The 24,971-nt window shown below is 43.6% G+C and overlaps 2 protein-coding genes and 3 pseudogenes across 2 annotated transcripts in view; 3 read left to right on the top strand and 2 right to left on the bottom strand.

The window, feature by feature from the left end:
- The first annotated feature begins 586 nt into the window (after positions 1-586).
- Positions 587-3,644, top strand: LOC119352441 (annotated as a pseudogene).
- A 1,383-nt stretch (positions 3,645-5,027) lies between these two features.
- On the bottom strand, positions 5,028-7,883 carry LOC119352440 (putative F-box/LRR-repeat protein At3g28410). The gene is made up of 4 exons (XM_037619072.1): positions 7,575-7,883; positions 5,820-6,658; positions 5,562-5,717; positions 5,028-5,469 (listed from the first exon to the last, which is right to left on the bottom strand). The coding sequence occupies exons 2-4, from the start codon at positions 6,639-6,641 to the stop codon at positions 5,239-5,241; spliced, it is 1,209 nt and encodes a 402-aa protein (XP_037474969.1). The 5' UTR covers positions 6,642-6,658; positions 7,575-7,883; the 3' UTR covers positions 5,028-5,238.
- A 1,810-nt stretch (positions 7,884-9,693) lies between these two features.
- LOC119352439 lies at positions 9,694-10,220 on the top strand (annotated as a pseudogene).
- Positions 10,221-13,399: 3,179 nt separating this feature from the next.
- LOC119358420 lies at positions 13,400-14,802 on the bottom strand (annotated as a pseudogene).
- Positions 14,803-23,590: 8,788 nt separating this feature from the next.
- Positions 23,591-24,971, top strand: part of LOC119357169 (multiple RNA-binding domain-containing protein 1-like) — a 5,032-nt gene continuing 3,651 nt past the window's right edge. The window contains exon 1 of the mRNA XM_037624154.1: positions 23,591-23,803. The gene's annotated coding sequence lies outside the window, so the exon portion shown is untranslated. The remainder of the gene's footprint in view (positions 23,804-24,971) is intronic.

The following is a 24,971-nucleotide window of genomic DNA, read 5'->3' as shown; positions in this document are numbered from 1 at the left end:
CTTTCTGAGGTTTCCGGTAGAGTCGCGGTTGTGGTAAACAGGAGTGCCACTTGTTCTTGTTTTCATGTGTTCCTTTTGGTTTCATGACTATCGAATTCCGCAACTTGGTGTAGGATCATGCGATTTACATGTCACTGTAGGAAGCAGATTGTGTGACTCGATGCGGATTAAGAGTGTATAGGAAACATATCGTGCAGCTTACACTAGATTGCAAGGTTTATACAGGAGCACATTTGATTTATTTTTTTACAACGCGTCGATGCTGTAGTGTGTGCTGATCATTCGATTCTTCTTCTATATGTAGGCAGCGAATTGTGTGGCTCGATGTGGACTAAGTGTGTAGACAACACGGCTTGTGGCTTGCGCTAGGTTTCGAGGTCTCTACCGAGGGTGCATTTCTCTTTTTTTACAAGGTACCGATGATATATGTGTGCTGGTCATTTGATTTTTTTTTGAACGAATGGTCATTTGATATTTGTGCTATGTGTTTGCTGATCATTCAATATTTGCGTTAATAACAAACTGATGTCCTGTATTGCTTTTGCTAAATAATCTTCTCCTCTGTGAACCAGTTGTTGGTGCAAGAATGGGGCGCAAAAGTGACCTGGCTGACCAGCTGCAGGAGGATGGCAGTGATGGAATGAATGCTGTTGCTGCCAAATATGAAGAATGCAGTGAAGAAGAATAACCATTTGAACGTGAATTCTACGATGATGATGATGATGACAAAGAAAATGTGGGTGAGCCAGAGACACAAGCTGTGGATCCTTGTGATGATCCTTTTGCGGAAGAAGAGGAGGCTAATGCAGAGGAACCTTGCGGTGGCATCACCCCACTTGAAGATGAGGATGCCAGTTACGATGAACCTTTTGTTGATGAACTCTGTTATGAGGAAGAAGACAGTGGCGAGCAGGACTCATATTATGCGGAGCCTTTCACGGATCAGCTCTGTGAAGTGGAGCCATGTGATGTTGAGGTGGCTCATGAGGAAAAGTTTGTGAAGAAGAAGTCCAGTCCTGTTTAGGCTATCAAGAAGGAACAAAATGAGGAAGAGGTCCTAAAACAGGCACTGGGAAAGGGCAGCAGCCATGAGCACAAGGTGGTACCAGTGACTGATGAAATTGAATTGAAGCCGTTCAAGAAACGATTGTCTGTCAGGTTTGCTACTGATGTGTCTTGTTACACATACAGTACTGAAAGTTTTGGTGCTGCCAGGTTGGAGAAAAGGAAAGCTCAGTTTGATGACCAGGACAGCCACTTGTGTAAGAGGCAAGAACACACAGTTTCTTTGCCTCAGGACAGTGTCACGCTGAAAGAAGTGGATGACACTAACCTGTATGTGGGTAACCTGCCAACTTCTGTGACTTCTCACAAGCTCATCGAGCTATTTCTACCTTTTGGACGAATTGTTCAATCAAAAGTGGCGGATGATCGTTTCACTGGTGTAAGCCAGGGATATGGCTTTGTGAAGTATGCTGAACCTCGTAGTGCCACAACAGCTATTGAACGCATGAATGGGCGCCTGGTTGATGGGAAAACATTAGAGGTTAGAGTAGCTGCAGTTCCAGCTCCACCATCAGTATCCAATCCATCCATGCAGTCCGTGTCAGAAACTTGCAGTCTGCCCTCAAAGGAAATCGACCCGAGCTACTTGTATGTCTGTAACCTCCCCTCAGCCATGGACACGCTGAAGCTACTCGAGTATTTTCTGCCTTTCGGGAAAGTAACTGATATAAGGATGCCCAGGGATCACACCACAGGTTTAAGCAAAGGATATGGCTTTGTGAAGTACTCTGATTCTCATCATGCAGCTCAGGCCATCATCCATTTGAATGGATTTCTGGTTGAGGGTAAAAAGATAGACGTCCGAGTGTATGTCACCTCTCCACCCAGACCCAACAAGGAAATCGACATGGCGAATCTATATGTCTGCAACATTCCTGTATCCATTGACACAAATAAGCTGGTTGAGCTTTTCTCGCCATTTGGTAAGATCACCCATGCTAGAGTGGCAGCAGACCAAGGATATGGCTTCGTCAAGTTTGCCGATTCTCAATGTGCTGCTGAGGCTATTGCACTAATGAATGGATCACTGGTTGAAGGGGAGACATTAATTGTCAGAGTTGCAGGCCTTTCATCATCAGCATCCAGCTCAGCTGTACAAGGCTCGCCAATTGCCTCTCCAGAAATCAACAAATTTAGACTGTACGTCACTAACCTTCCGCGGACCGTGAACGCTGATAAGCTGGTTGAACTTTTCGTGCCCTTTGGTCGGATCAGCAAAGTCATGATCAATCTGGAGTGTAGCCTGGTGTTCTATGCAGATGTAGCGTCAGCGATCAAGGCTGTCGAACGCATGGATGGGTACCTAATTGGTGGAAAGAGGCTAGTGGTCAGGCGATCAGACTCCTCTTGTCCAACTGATGGGGCAGAGCATGGTTCATCACAGTCTGCTGCCAAGCCCATGAGAGAAATTGATATGGCCAACTTGTGTGTTGCCGGCATCCCACCGACGATGACTGGCGATCAGCTGGTCGAGCTTTTCTGGCCGTACGGACAAATTGTGCAATCTAGGATGTTTCGTGGGTATGGCATGGTTAGGTACCAAAACTCTTCGTCTGCCGCTGCTGCAATTGATCATATGGATGGTTATCTCATTGGAGGAAGTACCCTGGCTGTCAGAGTATCAGGCCTTCCTAATCCTGTTGATTTCAACGCTGCAACAGAGGCCTGCCAATGCCAATGCTGCTGCAACAAATCCCATGGATCTCAACGCTGCCACAAATGCTCCCCCAACACTACAACTGCAACAACCGTGGCCTGCCAATGGGCAGCAGAAACAAATCGACATGACCAACTTATATGTCTGCCATCTCCCGCCCTACGTCACCACTGAAAAGCTGATCGAACTCTTTCTGCCATGCGGCCAAATCACTCAAGCCAAGGCAGTTGTTGACCTATGCACTGGTGTGTGCAAGGGATACGGATTTGTCAAATTTGCTGATACTTATGCTTCTGCCGTGGCTCTCAGTTACATGAACGGTTACCTACTGGAGGGCCACATCTTGGAGGTTAGGATAGCCGGTGTCCATCAAAGCGCTATGGGCAGCTACATGGCGCATCTCTACTCCCAGTTCACAGTCCCTGATCCTTCAAAGACGGCAATTGGAGTACCAACGTCGCATTGGCCATACCATTTTGCTGCCGAATCAGCATACACTGAGAACAGGGGCCAGGGAACCGACGCTGCTTCTCAAACATCCCAGCCACCTGAATCTCTATCAGCCAGTTCATCATTTGCTCCTGACATGGAATGGTCTCCTGTGTCCTCAACCCATCTCGCCGACACTAGTTCTCAGCAGCAACAGTTGTCAAGCCATGTCACCGACACTAGTTCTCAGCAGCAGCAACAATCTTCAGCAGGCTGGGCTGGTCCGCCTGGCTTCGAGCCCCCTCATGCGCATGCGGCGGTCTCTCCCCCTCAGCCGCCGCCGTCAGCAGTACCTTGGGCTGGCCCACCTGGCTTCGAGCCCCATTCCATCCCCAAGAAAGATGCCGCCACCGCGACAAAACCTTCCCAACATTGCTCCAAGGTCCATCTGGCAGAGTCAGGAGGCAGCCAGAAAAGGTGTTCCATCGTCTAGCACCATCTGCTCTCAGGACACACTTGTGGCCCTCAACACCAATGATGTTCTTTTGTGCCTCAGTGTATCTCTTATATTACTTCTGGAACAAAATGAAAGATCCATGTGCTAATTAACATCATTTGGTTTAGCTAAGTATTTAACTAGTAGTAGACTTGGTTGGTTAGGGCGAGCTGGCTGCTAAAATGAAGACAATTAATTGCCAGCGTAATCATATTGTTAATTAACCTGCATGGTTATTTGTGATGCCAGCTGATGGCCTCCACTTTAGTTAAGACGATTAATGGTTCCATTTCCATGCTGGCTTGCTGGTGTGATGCATTCTGAGCTTTTAAATATGCTAGTATTTGTTCAGTCGAGTACAAGTTCTGTTCTGTTTTCAGAAGAAAGGAGAGTATCAGATTCCAGTTAAAAATCTACATAAGATTTTGGTTTTGTGTTGGGGATCTGTGTGCTCTCAGGCCGCAGATCTTTGAACAGAAATCGTGTCTTTTATTCTTCATTTAATTAGAATAGTGATCATGTTTTACAGTCTGTAGTACCGCAACTCTAATTTTTCAAATTGAGTTTCCACTAGTTTTTCTTTCATGTGTTGGTGTTTGCATTGCCGATTCAGCTATCTCTGGAGTTCATATCTTGAACAATGTCTTGTGAATTGTTCTCCAGGTGGTCTTATTTTGATGGCAGAGCTGGTTGAAGTAGAGCTCCGTTTTCATGCAGCTAAGATTCTCCTTTTCTCTTCTTTTTTATCCATTTAATTTTTTCAAGATTTTTTATTAGTTTTTAATGATGTTAATGCTATTCTTAATTTAGCACTCCCTCCGTCCGTAAATACTTGTCCTAGAAATAGATAAAATGGATGTATCTATAACTAAAATAAGTCTAGATACAACCATTTCCAGGACAAGTATTTCCGGACGGAGGGAGTATTTCTATGAGTAATTTCTTGCCATGAATTTGTATCATGGGTAATAAAATTTTTCTACATTTCAAAAAGTTGGCATGCATTGACATAGGACAGGAGGCTTAGCTAACACTGGATAGTTAGATTCAATATGAGGCCTTGCATGTGTCAGCAAATTTGTGAAGACGCTTTTTTAAAGAAACAAACCATCTACTTAGATGTTTGTAACTGTTAAGGTATAAAACTGACCCATACTTCTGTGATCAATAATGTACTAGCGAAAATCGCCATTTTCCGAAAGAACAAGAGAATTCTCTATTGTACAAGGTGAAAGCCCATATTAATTTTTAAAGAAGCCAATTGCTCATTCTTTATTTTTCCCAGCACATGAAAGTTGAACGATTGTTTGTCAAAAGCTGGCTAGTTTATTTTGTGGAAGACTGGAACTTTGATAGCTAATATAACCGGGGAAGCGTGAATTTGCTAATAATTCAGAAGCTCACATTCCATTCGAAAAGATTTTCTCAGCAGTTGTGCTCCAGGTATAATTGTTCAAGCACAGGAAAGCTGGGGGAACTAGACTGAACACCCACCAGAATCCATCAACCAGCCTACATTTACTAAGCAGTTCAGATCCAACAACCATCACACGCATGGACCAAGGAACTTCTGCGTCTCCAAAACACTGTCTCAACAACAAATCAACTTTGCAAATGAGTTCTTGGTTAGCATGGATATGGGCTGCTCGATGCTGATCTTCGCATTGCAGGCAGTCTGTGCCAACGCCTGCACCAACTCATCGACCCTTGGATGATCTTTCTGGCAGTAGATTTTGATCCTCTCGATGCAAGGGTAGCTGCCTGAGCCCGATGGCGACGCTCTCCTTATTGGCAGCAAGAGTTTGCATGTGGTGCATTCGTCCTGCAGAATATCAACATCAAGGTAGTCGTAGTGTCAGTAAGAGTTGTAGCAGATCAATTGGTACGTGGACATATATGCTTCTGAGTAAGTACCATTTCGAGCTTCAAAGTGAGCTCCTTCATCTTGTCCGAGCACTGGAGAATCCGGTGCAGTGGGTACAAGTCAGCAGTCATGCACCAATCGCCCAGCACCAACCTTGTCAGGTTGCTGAACATTGGGCATGTTTGCAAAGTTCCCTCAAATGTGCGCTTCAAATTCATCCATCAGACATGAACGCAAACATTCTTAGACTAGCAACATTGGGCATTTTTCATCATATGGGTAAGAAACAGAAAAGAACCCATTCTTACCTCATGCAATGGCGCATGCAGCTCCAACGTTGTGGCATGTGAAAGGCCATCAAGTAGATGTAGATGATGATCCAATACTGTGTACTTATGATGAAAATATTTGGGTATTAGACTAATCGAAGCTGTTACCAGACAAGACAGATCCCTGGTTACTATACCACCAATTTCTGTGTCAAGGATAGAGAGATGGGTAAGGTTCCTAGCACAAATCAGGAGACCGGAGGTAAGCTGGCAGTCACTGATATGCAGAACCTTGAGTGACCTCGATGAGATCTCCTCACGGTCACAGAAACCACACCACTCCAGCTCTAGATGTTCAAGCACAGGGCAGTCGTAGTTCAGCGGCCTAAATAACCCATGTTTCAACATGACAGATTGGAGCCTGATTGTTTTGAGGTGCCGAGAAGGAAAGATTACTGTCCTATCCAAACTGAGAGATCCAGAAATATGAAGCAGACGAACTTTGTGCATAATGGCATGACGAATCCACACGGAACATTTGGTATCATTAACCCATTGGGCAGAGATTCGGGCTTCATCCAAGGAAGTGGTACAGTCATGCAAGAGCAGCAAGCAGTCCCCGAAATTCTCCAGCTTCCGTTTATCCACGAAATCTTGGCTGTCGATGCGGATGAATGGTGTAGAGCACCAAAGATTGCGCCATCTTGGTGAGAGAAGACTTGTGCGCACGACCTCCGGCATCGGCAGGAAGGACATCACATGGTGGAGCAGATCATCGGACAGGCTGCTGAGCCTCTCGACACCATTCCTGCTGCCTCGCGCACTCTTGGAACCACGGGGAATCGAAGTTGGTGCCGACATTTCATCAAACAGAACAGCTGCATGAATCCACAAAGGGCTAAATAATCAAAATCACTGGTATACACATTTTGAGAAATCCTACATACACACGAAGGCATGAAACGATTTCAATCATGAAGCAGCTGTGTTAGCGGTCACACAATGCAACATTATGTAAACGCATATAGTTCAGGGAGCGAGAAACTGTGGAAAGTTTAAGCTGCAAATACCACCACCCTTCTAGTTCTAGAGAGGTGTGTTTACGACATTGCTTCAGAGCAAAGTGGTAAGCAAAAAAAGAATCTGAACCGGGTAGCACCTTTCTGTTAACACACTAATAGGAGCAATTATGTTCTCCAAGATATCGAAATAATCCAACAATCACTGCTTCGAAAAGTATTTTGTGTTCTTATAAGCATTCCAGTTTAAATTACAACACTTGACATAAGTTTAACAGTAGCAGCAAAGATGGTGCTAGATGCAGAGCATGGTAAATTGGTGATCAGTCACAGACAGAATTTTGTGCCCATTACAAAACTTACAAAGCTACTCTTAATGAAGAGAGTTCGGGCCATTACTTGGTTACAAAAAGGGAAACGTGGTGACCATTAAGTTGTTTCTCAAATACTTCCTCTGTAAACTAATATAAGAGCATTTAGATCACTAAAATAGTAATCTAAACGTTCTTATATTAGTTTACGGAGGGAGTATCTGTAAAGTAAGTTGACAGTTGATGTACTCACTTTAGTATATTTTCCTTGAGTACTTTCTAATTTATATAACCAGGAAGTATCATTGCATGATTGACATCAATTGTGTGTAGGTTCAATTGTATGGTTGACATGAACATGAATTGACATCAATAGCAATATAAGCAGGAGCACTGTGTGCATCAATTATGCATCTTTATCTTCCCAGATTTGGTAAGCAGAATTGCAGGGAGATCAGCTGTACCTTGCTAACTTGCTAAGGCAGGTCGGCAGTGCTGGTCTGGCGCCGCGGAGGAGGCAGCGATGATGCGGACTGCGGACGCCCAGCGGGTTGGAGGCGAGCCGGCGAGGGAGAGGACCGTGCGGCCGGCCGGCGCCGTGATGGGAGCGAGCTAGCTACAGCCGACAAGGGACAGTACAGCGGAGATGCGGGGCAAGCCGGCGAGGGGAAGGAGAGGGCCAGAGGGGAGCGGGCCGGCGGCCGACCGGCGACGTCTGGGAGGGGAGCGGCCGACGGTCGAGGGAGAGGAGCGGCGCTGTCAGCCGCCGTGTGCCCGTGTGGCGGCGTCCCTCTCTGTCGAGAGGAGAGAGAGGAAGTCATGGGAGCGGGCTGCTGCCTTGCTGGGCTCAGGCCGATGGGCTGCCGTTTTGGGCCCCATATAAATTGTCAGAATTCTAGGTGGCCCACGGCCCACCCGTGCTTCCCACTAGCGACCAAGGGGATGGTCTATTTTATTTTATTTTATTATTTGAGACTAGGCCGAGCCCTACTCGGGTCCTCCCCTCGTGGCGAAGATATACGAAACGAGCACGGAAAATCCTATGCGCCGCTCATTGCGTCAAAATGTCGACAGAAACGCACAGGCAATACCCCGCATCGCTAGCAATGGGCCGGCCCATTAAACCAGAGCTAGACATCCGGTTTTGGGAAGCCTCTAGAAGGTTCCATGAACCGTTTTTTCTTGTTTTTACCGTTTTTCCTGTTACTTCTTGTGTTTTTTCGTTTTTCTTTTCTCTGTTTTTCTGTTTCGTTTTCTTCTTCTTTTTCTGGTTTCCGTTTTTTTCCTTTTTTTGTTGCTTTCGAAAATTGTTCAGAAAGTCCAAAATTTGTTCGTGTTTCTAAAAAAGTTCCAAATTTCAAAAAAATGTTCGTGTTTAAAAAAAATGTTCAAAATTCGAAAAATGTTTGCTTTTTCCAAAAATTGTTCCGGCATTAAAAAATTATTCTGAATGTTTTTGTTCAAAAAATTGCACATTTTTTAGAAAACGTTTCTGTTTTAAAAATTGTTCATGTTTTCATTTTTTCAGAAGTTTCAAAAAATGTTCCAGTTTTAAAAATTGTTCATGTTTTCATTTTTCAGAAGTTTAAAAAAATGTTCCAGTTTTAAAAATTGTTCACAAGGTTTTAAAAAATCGTGTTTGGAAATTTTGTTCAGGAATTTGAAAATATGTTCACCTTTCCAAATTTTGTTCTGAAATTTGTAAAAATGTTCTGGTTGGAAAAAAACTGTTCAAGATTTTCAAAAAATGTTCTTGTTTTTCGAAAATTTTATAGCTTTTTAAAAGTTGTTCACAAATTTGGTAAGTTTTTGCTTTTCACACAACATTCCGTTTTAAAAAAAATATTGCTTCCGAAATTCTTAAACTAATTCGGATCTGCGTAGCTTGTTTTTTCTTTAAGTTTGATGCCAGCCATTTCATCAGCTACGACAGCTAGCCTAGTTGGCAAGAAGTCATGCTGTGTAGCTAAGCATCGCGTGTTCGAATCTCTGTCAACGCGTATTATTTTTTTAGCTACAGGGCACGTTCGATTTCTGTTGCTGTCCGCGTGTTCGAATCTCTGTCAACGCGTATTATTTTTTTAGCTACAGGGCACGTTCGATTTCTGTTGCTGTCGCTGTATTCATGGGCCGGCCCAGTCGAAGTCACCCCTGTGCTAAACGGCGACGATTTGACACAAAGAGCGCCACATAGGAGGTCTCAACGAGCACGACCCCGGCCGACTCCCCGAGTCTAACTCTAACCTAGACATCGCCTCACCGTCCCAATAAATTCTCCCGGTTCCTCACCCTAGCCCAACACGCAAAGAAACTCTTTGGCCTAATTCTTCTTTTGATGATCGATTCAACCTCTGATCAAAAAGATAGACATTGGTTCTATTTCATCTCTTCAACAAATTTAGTAATAAGCATAACGGCCCTATTGTTTCGATGGAGAGAAGAACCTATAATTAGCTTTTCGGAAAATTTCCAAACGAACAATTTCAACGAAATCTTCCAATTTCTCCCGTCTCTCGTTCGCTATTCCGCCGTCGCGTCTTGTTGCTAGCTAGGGTTTCGTTTCGCCTCCCAATCATTTGATCGATGGCGGCCGAGGAAGGCGAGAAGAAGATGATCACGCTCAAGAGCTCGGACAGTGAGGAATTTCATGTCGAGGAGGCGGCCGCCATGGAGTCGCGGACCATCCGCCACATGATCGAGGACGATTGCACCGACAACGGCATCCCGCTTCCCAACGTTGACTCCAAGATCCTCTCCAAGGTCATCGAGTATTGCAAGAAACATGTCCAGGCCAGCCCCAAAACGGCCGACTCCGGCGCCGCCACCGATGCCAGCTCCTCCACCTCTACTGCAGCCCCCGTCCCGCCGAGGACCTAAAGAGCTTTGACGCCGAGTTTGTCAAGGTCGACCAGAACACCCTCTTCGACCTCATCCTGGCTGCAAACTACCTCAACATCAAGGGATTGCTCGACCTTACTTGCCAGACTGTTGCAGACATGATCAAGGGCAAGACTTCGGAGGAGATCCGCAAGACTTTCAACATCAAGAATGACTTCACACCCGAGGAGGAGGCGGAGATCCGCAAGGAGAACCAGTGGGCTTTTGAGTAGAAAATAGAATGCTTAGTCTTCGTGTTTTCTTTTTTGAGACTTCGTATCATCGTATGTCGCTGCCTTTTCTATGTCCTCCTAGTGCTAGTGGTCGTAATTATTCTGGAGTCTAAACGTCGTTTATTCCTGCAAGAAAAAACCTATCTTTTGGCCATTGGTCATTACCTATGAAACTGAATTATTAATTGTCAAGTGGACGTTTTGCTTCGTTACGTCATCCTTAATTAGCTGTGGTTTATGTGTGTGATTTGAGATATTTTTGGCTATCTTAAAATAGCCATATTGTTTCCTACAAGCAAACATGCCCGTGCGTTGCAACGGGAAGAAATATCCCCCACATGTCCTTACCCACTGAGCATGGCTAAAGACCTCATCCTCATTCCCCTAACCTAATAAACATGACTAATATCACGTCCTCAGGTCCATATTCTCCATTTCAATATGACATCAGACACATGTTTCCGCTTGTCCTCTTTGTTGTCCTTGTCGCCGGCGGTCGCAGTACCAGTTGTCACTAAACAATGTTGGCTAGGTCGTTGAGCCTCCCTCGTGTCCGACGAGATGACGAGCGTTGAACAAGGATTTTTTATCATCCGAGTAACATATTAGGAAAAAGTAGTCCACATAATATATGCCTGTGCTATCATATAAATTGAGTAGTTTGTGTCAGATAGACCATGAAGTCGTAATTGGACTCCTCATACATTATACGGGTGTCACTGGGCCGAGCTATGCTGGTCGTACGTGAGGAGGCGACGAAGAAAAGGATTCCTTCCATACCCCTAGTTTAATAAATTAAACTAAAACAATGCATTCATGGGTGTATTTCAAATATTCACCCCATTTTATTAGTAGGTATAGATTTTAAAAAAAAGTTAGCTATAGTACCTCCCATTTTTCAAGAATATTTATGTTTTGAACAAGTCTTTGCCTTTTCAAATTCAAAGTTCATTTTTTTTTGTTTTTAAAAATGTTCGCAAATTTAAAAAAATCAGTATAGCACCTCCTAGTTTTCAAAAATTGTTCATGTTTAAAAAAATATTCAGGTTAAAATTTTTTATTTTTCTAAGTGCTCAAATTAAAATTTTTTCTTCACAATTTTGCAAATATTTGCGTCCTAAATTATATTCAGTTTTTGCAAAAAAATATGTTTTTCTTTTGCTCTCAGTATCTGGCATGGTTGCTAGTTTGATTTAATACGCCAACTGTCACATAAACATAAGAGCTTATCTATTCTAGTGGATACCTTTATGAGCCCTCTAGCTTGGGTGTCTGGGTTAGATTCCTTGAGGCACAATATTCTTTTTCCGTGGACTTTTTTCGCTGGTGCGGGAGCTGTACTAATGGGCCGGCCCATCATGGCTATGAGCGTCTGAATTTTTTTTCGCAATAGAAAACGCGTGACGGACGAAAATTTATGTGGGTCCGACCGTATGACCAAAAAAAGTGAAGAAACAATCCTTCCTTTAATATTAGATAAAGATAAAGATTACGGGATGGTCTATGGTTTGCCGAGCAAATTTGGGAATTCAAAAAATCATCCTACAGTCTGATTATGGACACAGTTACGCATACTATGCTACAGGCGAAATGTTTCAATAAAATTTGGTTTGCGCACTGTCCAAAGGAGGCCGACACGGGGTGAATGAGGTAGCTAGGTCTGCCTCTTTAAATTCTGATGAAGTTTGTGTTTGGGTCGCCTCTTGCCTTTGCTTTTGAACCATGTAACTCTGTTTGATAATCAATAGAATGCGCTAGAAGATTTTTCCTGAAAAAAACACTAATTAAACCTTATGCAGCGTACCAAAACAACGAAAATGGGGCCGAGCGGGAAATATCTTAGATTACGCAGCTACCAAATACACCCTCATACATTTTGCGCCAAATATGCGCATACAAAATCCGCTATTTGTGAATGCATGCCACTGGTACTGTCTGTTTACAACAACAACGGCGATAAATTACTTCCAAAGGGGAGTAACGACAAAAATTGTACTGAGTTCAAGGGGAAATCTATTGAGGAATTATTCTGAAACGGGGAGCTGGTTGAAGCAGAGCCCTGTTTTCTTGCAGCGAGCTATTCAGTCTCTTTTTTCCCTTTCTTAACCTTTAGGGTTTTTTTCCAATAATTTTCTCAGTGTTTAATGATGTTTGCACTATTCTTAATTAATTTACTACTCCCTCCATCCCAGAAAGGATGTCGCAAAATCATGATTTCTTATGAGATGGCCATGAATTTGGCGAGTATTTCTTATGAGTAATTTGTGGCCGTGAATTTGTAATCATGGATGGCAAAAATCTTTGTACCCTTTCAAAAAGTTGACATGCATTGGCACAGGACAGGAGGTTTACCTAGCACTGGATAGTTAGATTCAAAATGAGGCCTTGCATGTGTCAGTGAATCTGTGAAGACACATACTCCCTCCGTTCCTAAATATAAATCTTTTTAGACATTTCAAATGGATTACAACATACGGATGTATGTAGACATATTTTAGAGCGTAGATTCACTCATTTTGCTCCATATGTAGTCACTTGTTAGAATCTCTAAAAAGACTTATATTTGGGAACGGAGGGGGTATTTTTTAAAGAAACAAACTGTTATTTAACGAAAACACGAGAAGAACTTGCATTTTCAGCAAATCTGTGAAGACACTTGTTTCTACACTTCTTTTAAAGAAGGCCTTGCATGTGTAGATGTTTGTAACTGTCAACGTAAAAAACTTACCCATACATCTGTGACCAGTAATGTATTAGCGAAAAGTGCCATTTTCCGAAAGCACAAGAGAATTCTTTAATGTACAAGGTGAAAGCCCATATTAGTTTTTTCAGAAGCCAACTGCTCATTCTTTTTTTCCCAGCACATGAAAGTTGAAAGATTTTTAGTCAAAAGCGGGCTAGTTTATTTTGTGGAAGGCTAAAGTTGATAGCTAATATAAACAGGGAACCGCAAATTTGCCAATAATTCGGAAGCTCACATTCCATTCGAAAGGATTTTCTCAGCCGTTGTGCAGGCAAGGCAATGCTCCAGGTATAATTGTTCAAGCACATGAAAGCTGGGGAAACTAGACTAAATACCCACCAGAATCCATCAACCAGCCTACATTGACGAATCAGTTCAGATCCAACAACCATCACATGCATGGACCAGGGAACTTCGGCGTCTCCAAAACACTGTCTCAACAACAAATCAACTTTGCCAACGAGTTCTTGGTGAGCATGGATCTGGGCCGCTCGATGCTGATCTTCGCATTGCAGGCAGTCGGTGCCAACGCCTGCACCAACTCATCGACCCTCGGATGATCTTTCTGGCAGTAGATTTTGATCCTCTCGATGCAAGGGTAACTGCCTGAGCCCGACGGCGATGCTCTCCTTATTGGCAGCAAGAGTTTGCACGTGTGGTGCATTCATCCTACAGATTATCAGCATCAAGGCAGTAGTGTCAGTAAGAGTTGTAGCAGACCAATTGGTACTTGGACATATATGCTTCTGAGTAAAGTACCATTTCGAGCTTCAAAGTGAGCTCCTTCAGCTTGTCTGAGCACTGGAGAATCCGGTGCAGTGGGTACAAGTCAGCAGTCATGCACCAATCGCCCAGCACCAAGCTTGTCAGGTTGCTGAACATTGGGCATGTTTGCATAGCTCCCTCAAATGCGCGCTTCAAATTCATCCATCAGACATGAAAGTAATATTCTTAGACTAGCAACATTGAGCATGTTTCATCATATGTGTAAGAAACAGAAAAGAACCCATTCTTACCTCATGTAATGGCGCATGCAGCTCTAACGTTGTGGCATGTGAAAGGCCATCAAGTAGATGTAGATGATGATCCAGTACTGTGTACGTATGATAAAAATATTTGGGTATTAGACTAATCGAAGCTGTTACCAGACAAGACACAGATCCCTAGTTACTATACCACCAATTTCTGGGTCAAGGATAAAGAGATGGGTAAGGTTCCTAGCACAAATCAGGAGACCGGAGGTAAGGTGGCACTGACTGATATGAAGAACCTTGAGTGACCTTGATGAGATCTCCTCATGGTCACAGAAACTGCACAACTCCAGCTCTAAATGTTCAAGCACAGGGCAGTCGTAGTTCAGCAGCCTAAATAACCCATGTTTCAACATGACAGATTGGAGCCTGGTTGTTTTGAGGTGCCGAGAAGGAAAGATTGCTGTCCTATCCAAACTGAGAGATCCAGAAATATGAAGGACACGAACCTTGTGCATATGGCATGACGAATCCACACGGAACATTTGGTATCGTTAACGCAGTGGACAGAGATTCGGGCTTCATCCAAGGCAGTGGTACAGTCATGCAAGAGCAGCAAGCAGTCCACAAAATTCTCCAACTTGTGTGTATCCATGAAGTCTTGGCTGTCGATGCGGATGAATGGTGTAGAGCACCAAAGATTGTGCCATCTTGGTGAGAGAAGACTTGTGCGCACGACCTCCGGCATCGGCAGGAAGGACATCACATGGTGGAGCAGATCATCGGACAGGCTGCTGAGCCTGTCGACACCATTCCTGCCGCCTCACGCACTCATGGAACCACGGGGAATGGATGTTGGTGCCGACATTTCATCAAACTGGACGGCTGCATGAATCCACAAAGGGCAAGGGCAATGCTAAATAATCAAGATCACTGGTATACACATTGCAGAAACCCTAGATACACACGAAAACATGAAACGATTTCAATCATGAAGTAGTTGCGTTGGTGTTGGCGGTCACACAATGCAACATTATGTAAACGCATATAGTTCAGGGAGCGAGAAACTGTGGAAAGTTTAAGCTGCAAATACCACCACCCTTCTAGTTCTAGAGAGGTGTGTTTACGACATTGCTTCAGAGCAAAGTGGTAAGCAAAAAAAAAAGCTGAACCGGGTAGCACCTTTCTATTAACACACTAATAGGAGCAATCATGTTCTCTAAGATATCGAAAGAACCCAATAATCACTGCTTCGAAAAGTATTATGTATTCTTCTAAGCATTCCAATTTAAATTACAACACTTGACAGTAGCAGCAAAGATGGTGCATTGGTGCTAGATGCAGAGCATGGTAAATTGGTAATCAGACACAAACAGAATTTTGTGCCCATTACAAAACTACTCTTAATGAAGAGAGTTCCGGCCATTATTTGGAAGTTCTTCTCAAATATCTACTCCCTCTGTCCCATAATAGTAAAAAACGCTCTTATATTATGGGACGGAGGGGGTATAAAATAAGTTAACAGTTCATGTGCTCACTTTAGTATATTAGCAGGAAGCATCATTGCATGTTTGGCATCATTTTATAGTTGACATGAACATGAATTTACATCAATGGCAACATAAGCAGGAGCACTGCATGCATCAATTATGCATCTTTATCTTCCCAGATTTGGTAAGCAGAATTGCAGGAAGGGGAGACACATAGTAAATTGCTCACATTAATTCTTCCATTCCACTCCAATGCACTCTCTCACATGCATGCAGCCAATGAAAAAATATGCATAAAGTGAATTAATTTCCCAGCCATGGCACCAACAATTATGGCTTTCAATACAACCAATGAAATGGTTGCATGCATGCACCTTTCCAAAGCAAGGCCTTATAAAAAAGGATATGCTTGTGATGCTGAGAGGCCTAATAAACCCGGACGGAGGGAGTACCTTGCTAACTTACTAAGGCAGGTTGGCAGTGCCGGTTTGGCGCCGCCGAGCAGGCGGCGATGGTGTGGACTGCGGGCGCCCTGCAGGTTGGAGGCGACCGGCGAAGGGAGGGTACCGTGCGGCTGACGGCGACGGCCGAGGGAGGGGAGCAGCGCTAGCTGCGGCTGTGTGCTCGTCTCGCTTCCCTCTCTGTCCGTCCGATGGGAGAGGAAGTGATGGGAGGAGTGGGCCGCTGCCTCGCTGGATTGCCGTTTTGGGCCTCAAAATCTGCAAATATGACATCATAAAATTATAAATTCTCAGAATTCTGGATGGGCTACGGCCCACCCGTGCTTCGCAAGGGGATTGTCTTCTATCTCAAAAGAAAAAACAAACCTAAAAAAAATCTTAAAAGAAAAAAAAACGCAAGGGATGTTCTATGGTTTGCCGAGCAATTGGGAATTCAAAAAAAAATCATCCTACGGTCTGATTATAGATACAGTTACGCATACTATGCTAGAGGGCGAAATGTTTCGATGAAATTCCAACGAAGCTTGTTTTTGGGTAGATGACCCCCCTAGTTTCCTCTTGCCTTTGCTTTTGAACAATGTAGCTCTGTTTTTTTTTGCGGGAGCAATGTAACTCTGTTTGATAATCAATAGAATGAGCTAGAAGACTTTTCCTGAAAAAATAACAATTAAACCTTATGCCCTGTACCAAACAATGAATAATGGGCCGAGTAGGAGATATCTTAGATCATGCAACTACCAAATACACCCTCATACATTTGTGCCAAATGTGTGCATACAAAATCCGCTATTTGTGAATGCATGCCGCTGGTATAGTTCTGTTTACAACAACAATGGCGATAAATTACCCCCAAATGGGTGGATGAAACAAATGTATGAGTTCAAAGGGAGATCTACTGAGAAGTTATTCTGAAATGGGGAGCGTTTGAGGGGTGTGGGGTGAATTAATGAATCTAAATGGGATGGTACTTTGGCAATCACCCCGACAGGAAGATGGATTATTTGCATTGCTGCACCGTGTCATTGGGGCTGGTAACTGCACATCTAAACGGCCAATCAGCACCAAAGCCAGGTAAATAAAATCATGGGTTGAACTCGGCTAAGAGACCGAACAAGACATCAACTTTAACCTCGCTAAGAAGTAACAGAAATTATGTTTCACATCTAATTCACAATGGGAGTTGTGCTATAATTCCGAAGGAGTATTGATGCCATGATACATATTCAATTCAATGCTCCACTCAAGAAATATGACCTAAAAATGCTAGTCCAGATGAGTAAAGAGTAGAATGCCATGCAAGTAATACGATGATGAAAAGCCGAAATACAGTTGTTTCACCGTTCCAATATATACATGTCTATTTGTTTCATCTATCTACCACTATAAAGTAAAGAGAGGGCGGAGAACCAGATCATCCTATCCATCGAAACCTGCAATCTGATGGTCTACATCCCTCCAGCGTACTAAACGCGTTTTACGCTTTAATTACCCACCATGCCATCTACTACCACTATAAAAGGAAGAGAGGGGCAGATCCAAACAATCAGGCGCGTCCATCGACAAGATCTAATGGCCCAAAAGTCTTTCGTGTTTAACACAACAAGCCACTAAACAAGCCATCGACCCCAAAAAACTAAACAGGCCACTAATCCTCCGTACCCCACGTATCATCCAACTGCACGCACGACTCCTCTGAGAAACGCACCACACGTTCTGTCCCCGACGCGAGCGCAGGGCCGCCGTCCCGTCTGCCACTCCGAACCTCCGCGGATCGCCGTAGGCATCCCTGCCCGCCACTCCTCCTCTGCTGCAGACGCCAGCGCACGGCCGCCGCCCTGCCAGCCGCTCCTCCTCCGCGGATCGCCCTTCTGCTCTGCTTCCCAACGGATGCATCGCGGATCGCCATCGCCATCACCGCTCGCCGCTCCTCCTCTGCTTCCCCACGGGCTCGCCGCTGTCCGCTCTCCTCTTGGTCGGCTGCTGCCCCACGGACTCGAGTGCGGTCCGCCAACGCCGCCACGTTCAGGCCCTCGCCAGCGGCAAATTTTGATCAGGTTTTTTTCACATTAACATCAAGCCACCAGTTGGGTGTACGGTGTACCTCGTACTCTATATAGCAATCAAAGGGATCTGGTTTCATGAAACACCATGGATAGGCCAACAGAATAATTAGAAGAAACCCATGTGATTTTCCTTTTGGTAAACCATTACGACGTGCTTCATATTCAGTTTTCTGCTTGCATGCTTGAAGTGTATATAGATTGCATGTTTCTGTTCTGGATTTATCCGAACCATTTGATTCCAAATTATATGTAGTCAGGAGGAGATTTCTACAGGGTCTATAGGGCGAAGCAAAAAAAACTCTCAGATATCTCTTTTGATTGATGTGAAATTCATGTCTTTACAGGAATTGACAATTTTGGAAGGTGAGAATAGATACAATGCAGAGAAACAAAAGCACTCATACATCTCTTTTAAATATTGGGTCTGTACTTTGCCACTCATCATATTATAATACTACTATATATAGAAAGGGTGGAGCTGATAAGTGAGGTAGTACCCAACTGAAGTATCGTTTTGTTTTTCAATTTCTTTTTCGTACCTAGGACTTCCTTGTACTGATATATGCAGATAGCCTTATATGAGCCTCCAATTCAGCTTGCAGTTGCTCAACTATGATGTATTGTGCTTCCATATGCTTGTTTAATAATCAGTTGTGGGAAAATAGCCACAAAACTAACAGTTGGTCAAACAAACATCAAAAGCTGGTCTGATAAGCTGAATTATCATAATCCAACGCAATGCCAAACAGAGCCTATTAAACTGCAAGAAAAGTACTACATAAAAGCTTGTGAACTTCTAAGGATCCAGTTTCGATCCCTGTGTATTTCTCGCAACATTTAAGAATCCAGTCTAGATCCCTGTGTATTATGAATTTATTAGAGGTGTACCATCATTATGTGCTTGACCTGATTTAAGAAGTTCGCCATTTTGTTTTTTTAATCCCATTGTTTTTTAAACATGACACTGATGAAGAATCATCATCCACCTCCATCCCCGGTAGGATCAGGGGAATGTTGCCTGTTTAAAGACCTCAAGAATATGCCTATTCATGTGAATGCAAATCAAGCGGGCGAAGAACTACGAGAAAAAACCCCAAAGAGTGGTCAAAATTGGTGGGCGCGAATGTCCAATGACAAGAGAGCATAATACATCCAGAAGCGACGGGCGGTCCGCGCAGAAAAGAAGGCTGCATCTCTGATTAGCATTGACCATGAGCAAGTACGTCAAACACATGGTTCGTTCATTAACTTTGCAGAGTACTGTATTGAGAGATTGTGATGTCGTAAGTAATGTGTTATGTTTCCTATTGTTGCAGGTGTAATATGTATCACTGCAGCCTCGACTGATATGAACCATCGCCCAGAAGATGCAGGCGTTGGGTGCAACAAATGAAGTGGTCAAGGGTGGTATGCAAGTCTATCCGACGAGAAGAAAGCAGAGCACTGCAAGAAGCTCCGGATCTCCAGACTAGCAAAGAAAGCTGCAGCCACCAACGTCCAAGTATCACGTGGACGTTTCGACAAATAATTTCTAACACTATGAAGTGCATATGATGCAATGTAGCACTGTAGGTATTGGTCAACTTGAATCAACACAATCTTCCGTCAAGATGCTAAACACACCATGCAGTGGGTCATCTATGATTAAGGGGCCCAGGGACAAGAAAGCTTTCTGCCTAGAAGTAACTCAGTTCGATCAGTTCAACTGAAAGGTATGCTGGCGAATCATTACGGACTGACTCATTTCGAGTTTACAGACAAAGTATTCTAACCATTTATCGGTGTCAGAGGCATCTTCTGGGAAGAAACGGCGGCGTTTGAGAGAACAATATGTTTGGATGATGGCAGAAGATAAAGAAGGTATGTTGAGTAGGAAATGTTTGGACCATTTAGTACAGCAGCTATACATTTATGATACAGATGAAGCCTTGGAACACAGGGTGAAACGCTCTCTGGATCTTGATATCAATCTCGTACGGGTGATCTTACATATATTGGAGAAAATTATCCGATTCCTATACACATTCAGACTTGTGTATTGACAATGCTTGCTTGTTAGATAAGAGGTGACACTCCTGTTATACAAGAAGAAAGAACTACTGACCTTGCCAATCAGATATTCAGAGTTTTGTAGATGTTGCTGCAATTACAGAAAGTACTTAATGTCAGTGGTTGCACTGAAATTGATTCTCTGCTGCTCTGTGTCATCTGCATAGATTTGTTACCTTTTGAGTGAACTATGAATCTATGATGCACAACTGTTCAATCCAACTCATCTTCTACATTTGCTAGGCCTCATTCTGTAGGATAGCACATGGAAAATGACATGCTTGTCTATACTAACCAGTAACCGTTTGAAAACAAACAGTACCTGAAATAAGAAGTTTGAGTGACTATGTATCCATGTGAGATTATTTATTTATTTCCTCAAAGATATATTCTTGAAAAGGTACAATTCCTGCCTGTTGTCTTATGTCCCCTTCCTCAATTAATGCCACCATATCTTGTAGTATCAGTAGCAGGCTTTATTATTGTAAATCTGTGATGCAAACTCCTGTCCTGATGGACCCACTGTCAATGAACTCTATACCTGTACATTATTATACAGATTCTAGAGTATCAGTTTTGTACTGTATATCTTATTGTTTATGAAAAAGGCTGCTGATACAGGTACTCTTTGGCCACTGGAGAAGCCTGTGCTCTGTAATGCGTTGGTGAATTACACACCGGCACATCTCCGGGAAGATGCTGATGCAGGCGAGCCACCATATAAAAATCAGGGACTTTTTTTAGACAAATCAGAGAAATTCTCAGTAAGTGGCACTCTAATGCAAACTTAAATGATAATAAAAAAATATCGAATGCTATTTTTAACCTGAATTATTTACTTGGCATATGATTATCTTCTTTACCGCCGACTAATGTGTTCAAATGTTCACCATATTATTGGTGGAAGTAATTTTGCATTGGTTGTTTGGAGCGCTCAAGTTTTGCATCGAAAATTACGGTTGTTTGTTTTAGTTGGTTGTTTCCAAGCTTTCACTTCATATTCTCAACTTCGTCTCAGCCGCTTTCAAGCTTAAACAGAGTAGGTCACCTATATGTCAGGTCCACACATGTATAAATTAGCGTAAAAAATGTTTTATGCTAAGAATCTGTGCATACTGGAAGGGGAAATTAGATTATACATCTCGGTACCTCCAAAGAATATATATCAGATGTTTAAATTTTCATTTTTTTGCTTTGTTTCAGGATTGATGGAGAAGTTGGTCTGTAGTTCAAGCTGGATCGTGATTTACATGGCTAGCCTGACCACAAATTATTCTAAGCTTAGTAGAAAACTCACATATATGATAACGGTTTAGAACTTCAGTCTAATTTCTACATGATTCTCAATGTGCAGATTTTACTTTTGTTTACCTCTAAAAAATATGTTAATTTCATTTAACCATTTTCTGCTAGGAATAATGTTGATTTGAATTCCTTTAAACTTTCCAGCCAACCTCGAAGCCTACCACATAACTAGAAGCACAGTTGTTCCATTACATAGATAATGTTTATTAGGTTTGGGGAGTTATGACCCTTTGCTGCTTTTCATTTTTTGGGGGACTGTACCATACCATGTTCTGAGTATTTAATGTTGGGATTAAAGTCTATAATGAGCCCACATGATTTCAATGATAAGCTGGCTTGAAGTATTTTTTATGCTTTAGATGGCTTGCTGAGATGACAAAAGATATTGTATGGCCATTGCTTTATACTCACTGGTTACCTCCCATCTGGAGCTTAGTGTTAGTATCAACAAGTCATGTTACCCATCACATTGATGGTGTGTGTCCATGTTATCCACTGGCAGCACACCATTCCTTGTGATTTGAAACTCCTTTTTTTTCATTAGTTTTAGTTCTATGCAGTCATGGAATAGGAATGGTCTCAATCTACCAATTTGCAAGGTTAGTTTTCATTGTTTTGCATTTTGACATTCTACTATGCGAAAACTCCTAAGATAACAACTTAATATTCTCATTCAGGATGGGGACCAGCTAAGGAAGCACTTCTTGGTGCACCTACGCAGTTACATTGACAATACTAAGATAGTAGTGTCTTTTTGGCTCTGTATGCATATGATGCTATATTAATTTTTTTTTGATTTCTAATATTTTTAGTGCAATCAAAATATCTTTTTGTGTATGTTAATTCTCACATATATTTGTAATATTAGGCGAGACGTGCATTTGCACGTACATGCTTACTAGTATCTAAGAGTAATAAACTATACAGTTGGACAAAGATGTTCTCTGCCCCTGTTCACTAGAGGACTATCCAAGAAATCCCCTATTCAGCATATCAAACAAACTTTCTTGGTTTCATTAGCATAAAGATATTAACTTTTAAGTTTCATTCCCTGCGGTCCTTTATCTCTTGAAAAATGTTCAAGTGTATAGCTGGCCGCAAAATCAAAATTCAAGGCATGATTTTGTTGTCATTCTGAGAATCAAATCAAACATCGACCATAATATTCCGCCGTGTTGCGGAGAGCTGTGAAGATTCATCCCATCTAGGAGTCCTACATAACCATTAGGAACAACATTAGATAGCACAATAAAACCATATCGACATGCTTTCTAACAGCAAGGCGGCTTCAGGTAGCCTTGTTGTGAAGGCAGGAGGTACAAGTAAGTAGAGCCCCATTCCACTCTCTGATGTCAACAAAAAGGCCTGGATGGATAACTCATCCATTAAAGAGGCTGAAGCGATCCTCCTCCGTGGCCGGCTTAGCCCACCCCAGCTCCTTCTCTTCATCCTCAACACCACAATCGTCGGCACCATCATCTGAAATTAGATATGGTTCCAATGTCGAACCCAAATCCTTGGTACCATTCGCATGCTTCGCTAAGGGTCCATCGGATCATTTTGTCCGGCTCAAACATCCTACATAATACGTTATAGATGTTTGAGCCATGGTGGAACATGGTGGAACCTTAAGATTAGTTTTCTGTGATTTGTTTGAAGATGTTTGGGTTAGATTTCGTTTAGAAGGAAGATATACTAGTTGTGTTGAAGTACTTGCTATTGTGTAGTATTGGATTTAGAGATAAAAAAAAATATCGTGTTGAATCCTAAGATTATTTGTTCCTAATTAGTCTCGACTGGGGAACGCATGTTCATCTCTGGTGACTGGACAAGACGACACCGAGGGGGGCTGCGGTTGGGCTAGGTCCCACCCACGGCCCCGCGTGAACTACTTAATTCAGGGCAGCAACGGCATGACACTTGGCGTTTCAAGCGTGCCACGTAGGGTGAGAAACGCGGGCGTGGCTTGACCGTGGGCCACCGAAGAAACACGCAAGGGTTTGTCGTTTCCATATGGATAAGAAACGCCACGGGCCTTGACGTTGCAAAAAAAAAAAGGTCATCTTGCAAAATAATCTGGTGAAGAGGTTATTTTGTGTGCTCAAGTTTTCTAACAAGGCCCCTCCTCCGCAGAACAAGACAAGGCACGGCAGCAAAAATCCCCCCTCCCTTCTCCCTCAGAAGCCCCTGGGATACCCGCAAATTACCTTTCCCTCTCACATTTCCCTTCACCTTCTCTCCCTCCCTCGGCTGCACCTGCAAAAAGACAGGCTTTTCCTCTCCTTTTCCGCTGCTCTGCTCTTCATCACACGCCGCACGGCTCACGACGCACCCACCACCATCACGCCTCCGACTCCTCCGGGACTGCTCTGCTCGCTCGCCCCTATCCACCCACCACCCCACCTTCCCCTCCCCACGCCTCCTCTCCCCTCCCCTCGCGCGCGCACGGCAGGCTCCGTCTCCGTCCGTCGCCGTCCGTCCCCGGAGGCAGAGCAAGAAAGGTAGCACCACTGCTTCTCCCTCCCTCTCCCCTCCGACGGCCGCTTCTTCCCCGGTAGATCATCCCGCGCGCACCGTTATCGGGTGTTCTTTCCGCGGCCGATCCTCCTGCTGGCGGCGCAGGCAGGAATGGGGTTTTTGGCCCCCTGGTTTTGGCCGATTCTTCTTATTTTGGGTGCGGGTTTCTTGCCACAAAAGGGGCAGATTTTGGGCTGCTGCTCCAGGGCGCTCCGATTCGGAGATTCCGCTGGGGTTTTTAGCACGGACCAAAATCAACATCAACTGAATGAGGAAATTTCCCTCAAAAAGGAAAACTGAATGAAGAAATGAAGTGCAGATGTAGTAAGTAGGACGGTAGCCACGGAAGTGCTGGAACGGATTGTTCCGTCCGGCCATGGATTGTTGTTCTTGCTGTTGGCAAATAAACTGCAGATTTGGTGCCTTGTGTTGGATAATTGGCAGCAAGCAGGATGCAGCTCTTATTCTGCACTGGCAGCAGGGACAGGGAGGTTGTCACTCACGCTGACTGCTGCAGATGTATGGCGCCCCTCTAAGACCACTTAAAACCCCATGGGGAGTGAGGGGACTAGCTGCAATGCCAAATCGAATAACGCTGTTTGATTTATGTGTGTGCCTTTTAGTTTTGTGGATGGATACCAAAGTGCGCGCAACACATTGTGTGGCTCGATTTGGCTTAAGAGTGTAGAAAACATGCGTGTTGTGTGGCGTACACTAGATCTTGAGGTCTCTACTGGCATTTGATTTGGGTGTTCCTTTTAGTTTTGTGACTGCCAAATTGTGCAATTTGATATCGGCCAAGCGATTACTTACTACTGTAGTGTATGCAACACATTGCATCGCTCGGATGCGGGTTAAGGGCGTAGACACCATGCATGTTGTGCAGCTTACACTTGAGTGTAGAAAACTAGCAAGTACAATGCAGCTCCACAAACAAGGGAAGGGAACTAGTTTCAGCACCAAATTAAACAAGACCAGCATGGGAGGAAGTGGGTGATCCACACTTTCTGAGGTCTCTCGTGCAGTCGTGGTTGCGGGAGTGTCACTTCTCTATGTGTGTTCCATTCAGTTCTGTGGCTATCAAATCGCGCATCTTGGTATTGGCCAAGCGATTCATTTGCATCTCTCTCTCTCTCTCTCTCTCTCTCTCTC

This window comes from Triticum dicoccoides, chromosome 2A (genome assembly GCF_002162155.2).
Source record: "Triticum dicoccoides isolate Atlit2015 ecotype Zavitan chromosome 2A, WEW_v2.0, whole genome shotgun sequence".
Lineage (NCBI taxonomy): Eukaryota > Viridiplantae > Streptophyta > Magnoliopsida > Poales > Poaceae > Triticum > Triticum dicoccoides.
The sequence above is the reverse complement of the archived record's forward strand: the minus strand, read 5'-3'. Positions and strand labels throughout refer to the sequence as shown.

Coding starts and splice junctions, on each gene's coding strand:
- LOC119352440 (XM_037619072.1), bottom strand. CDS start 6,641: ATGTCGGCACCAACTTCGATTCCCCGTGGTTCCAAGAGTGCGCGAGGC. Junction 5,718..5,819: donor TGCATGCGCCATTGCATGAG/GTAAGAATGGGT, acceptor ATGAATTTGAAG/CGCACATTTGAGGGAACTTT. Junction 5,470..5,561: donor TCACTTTGAAGCTCGAAATG/GTACTTACTCAG, acceptor GATATTCTGCAG/GACGAATGCACCACATGCAA.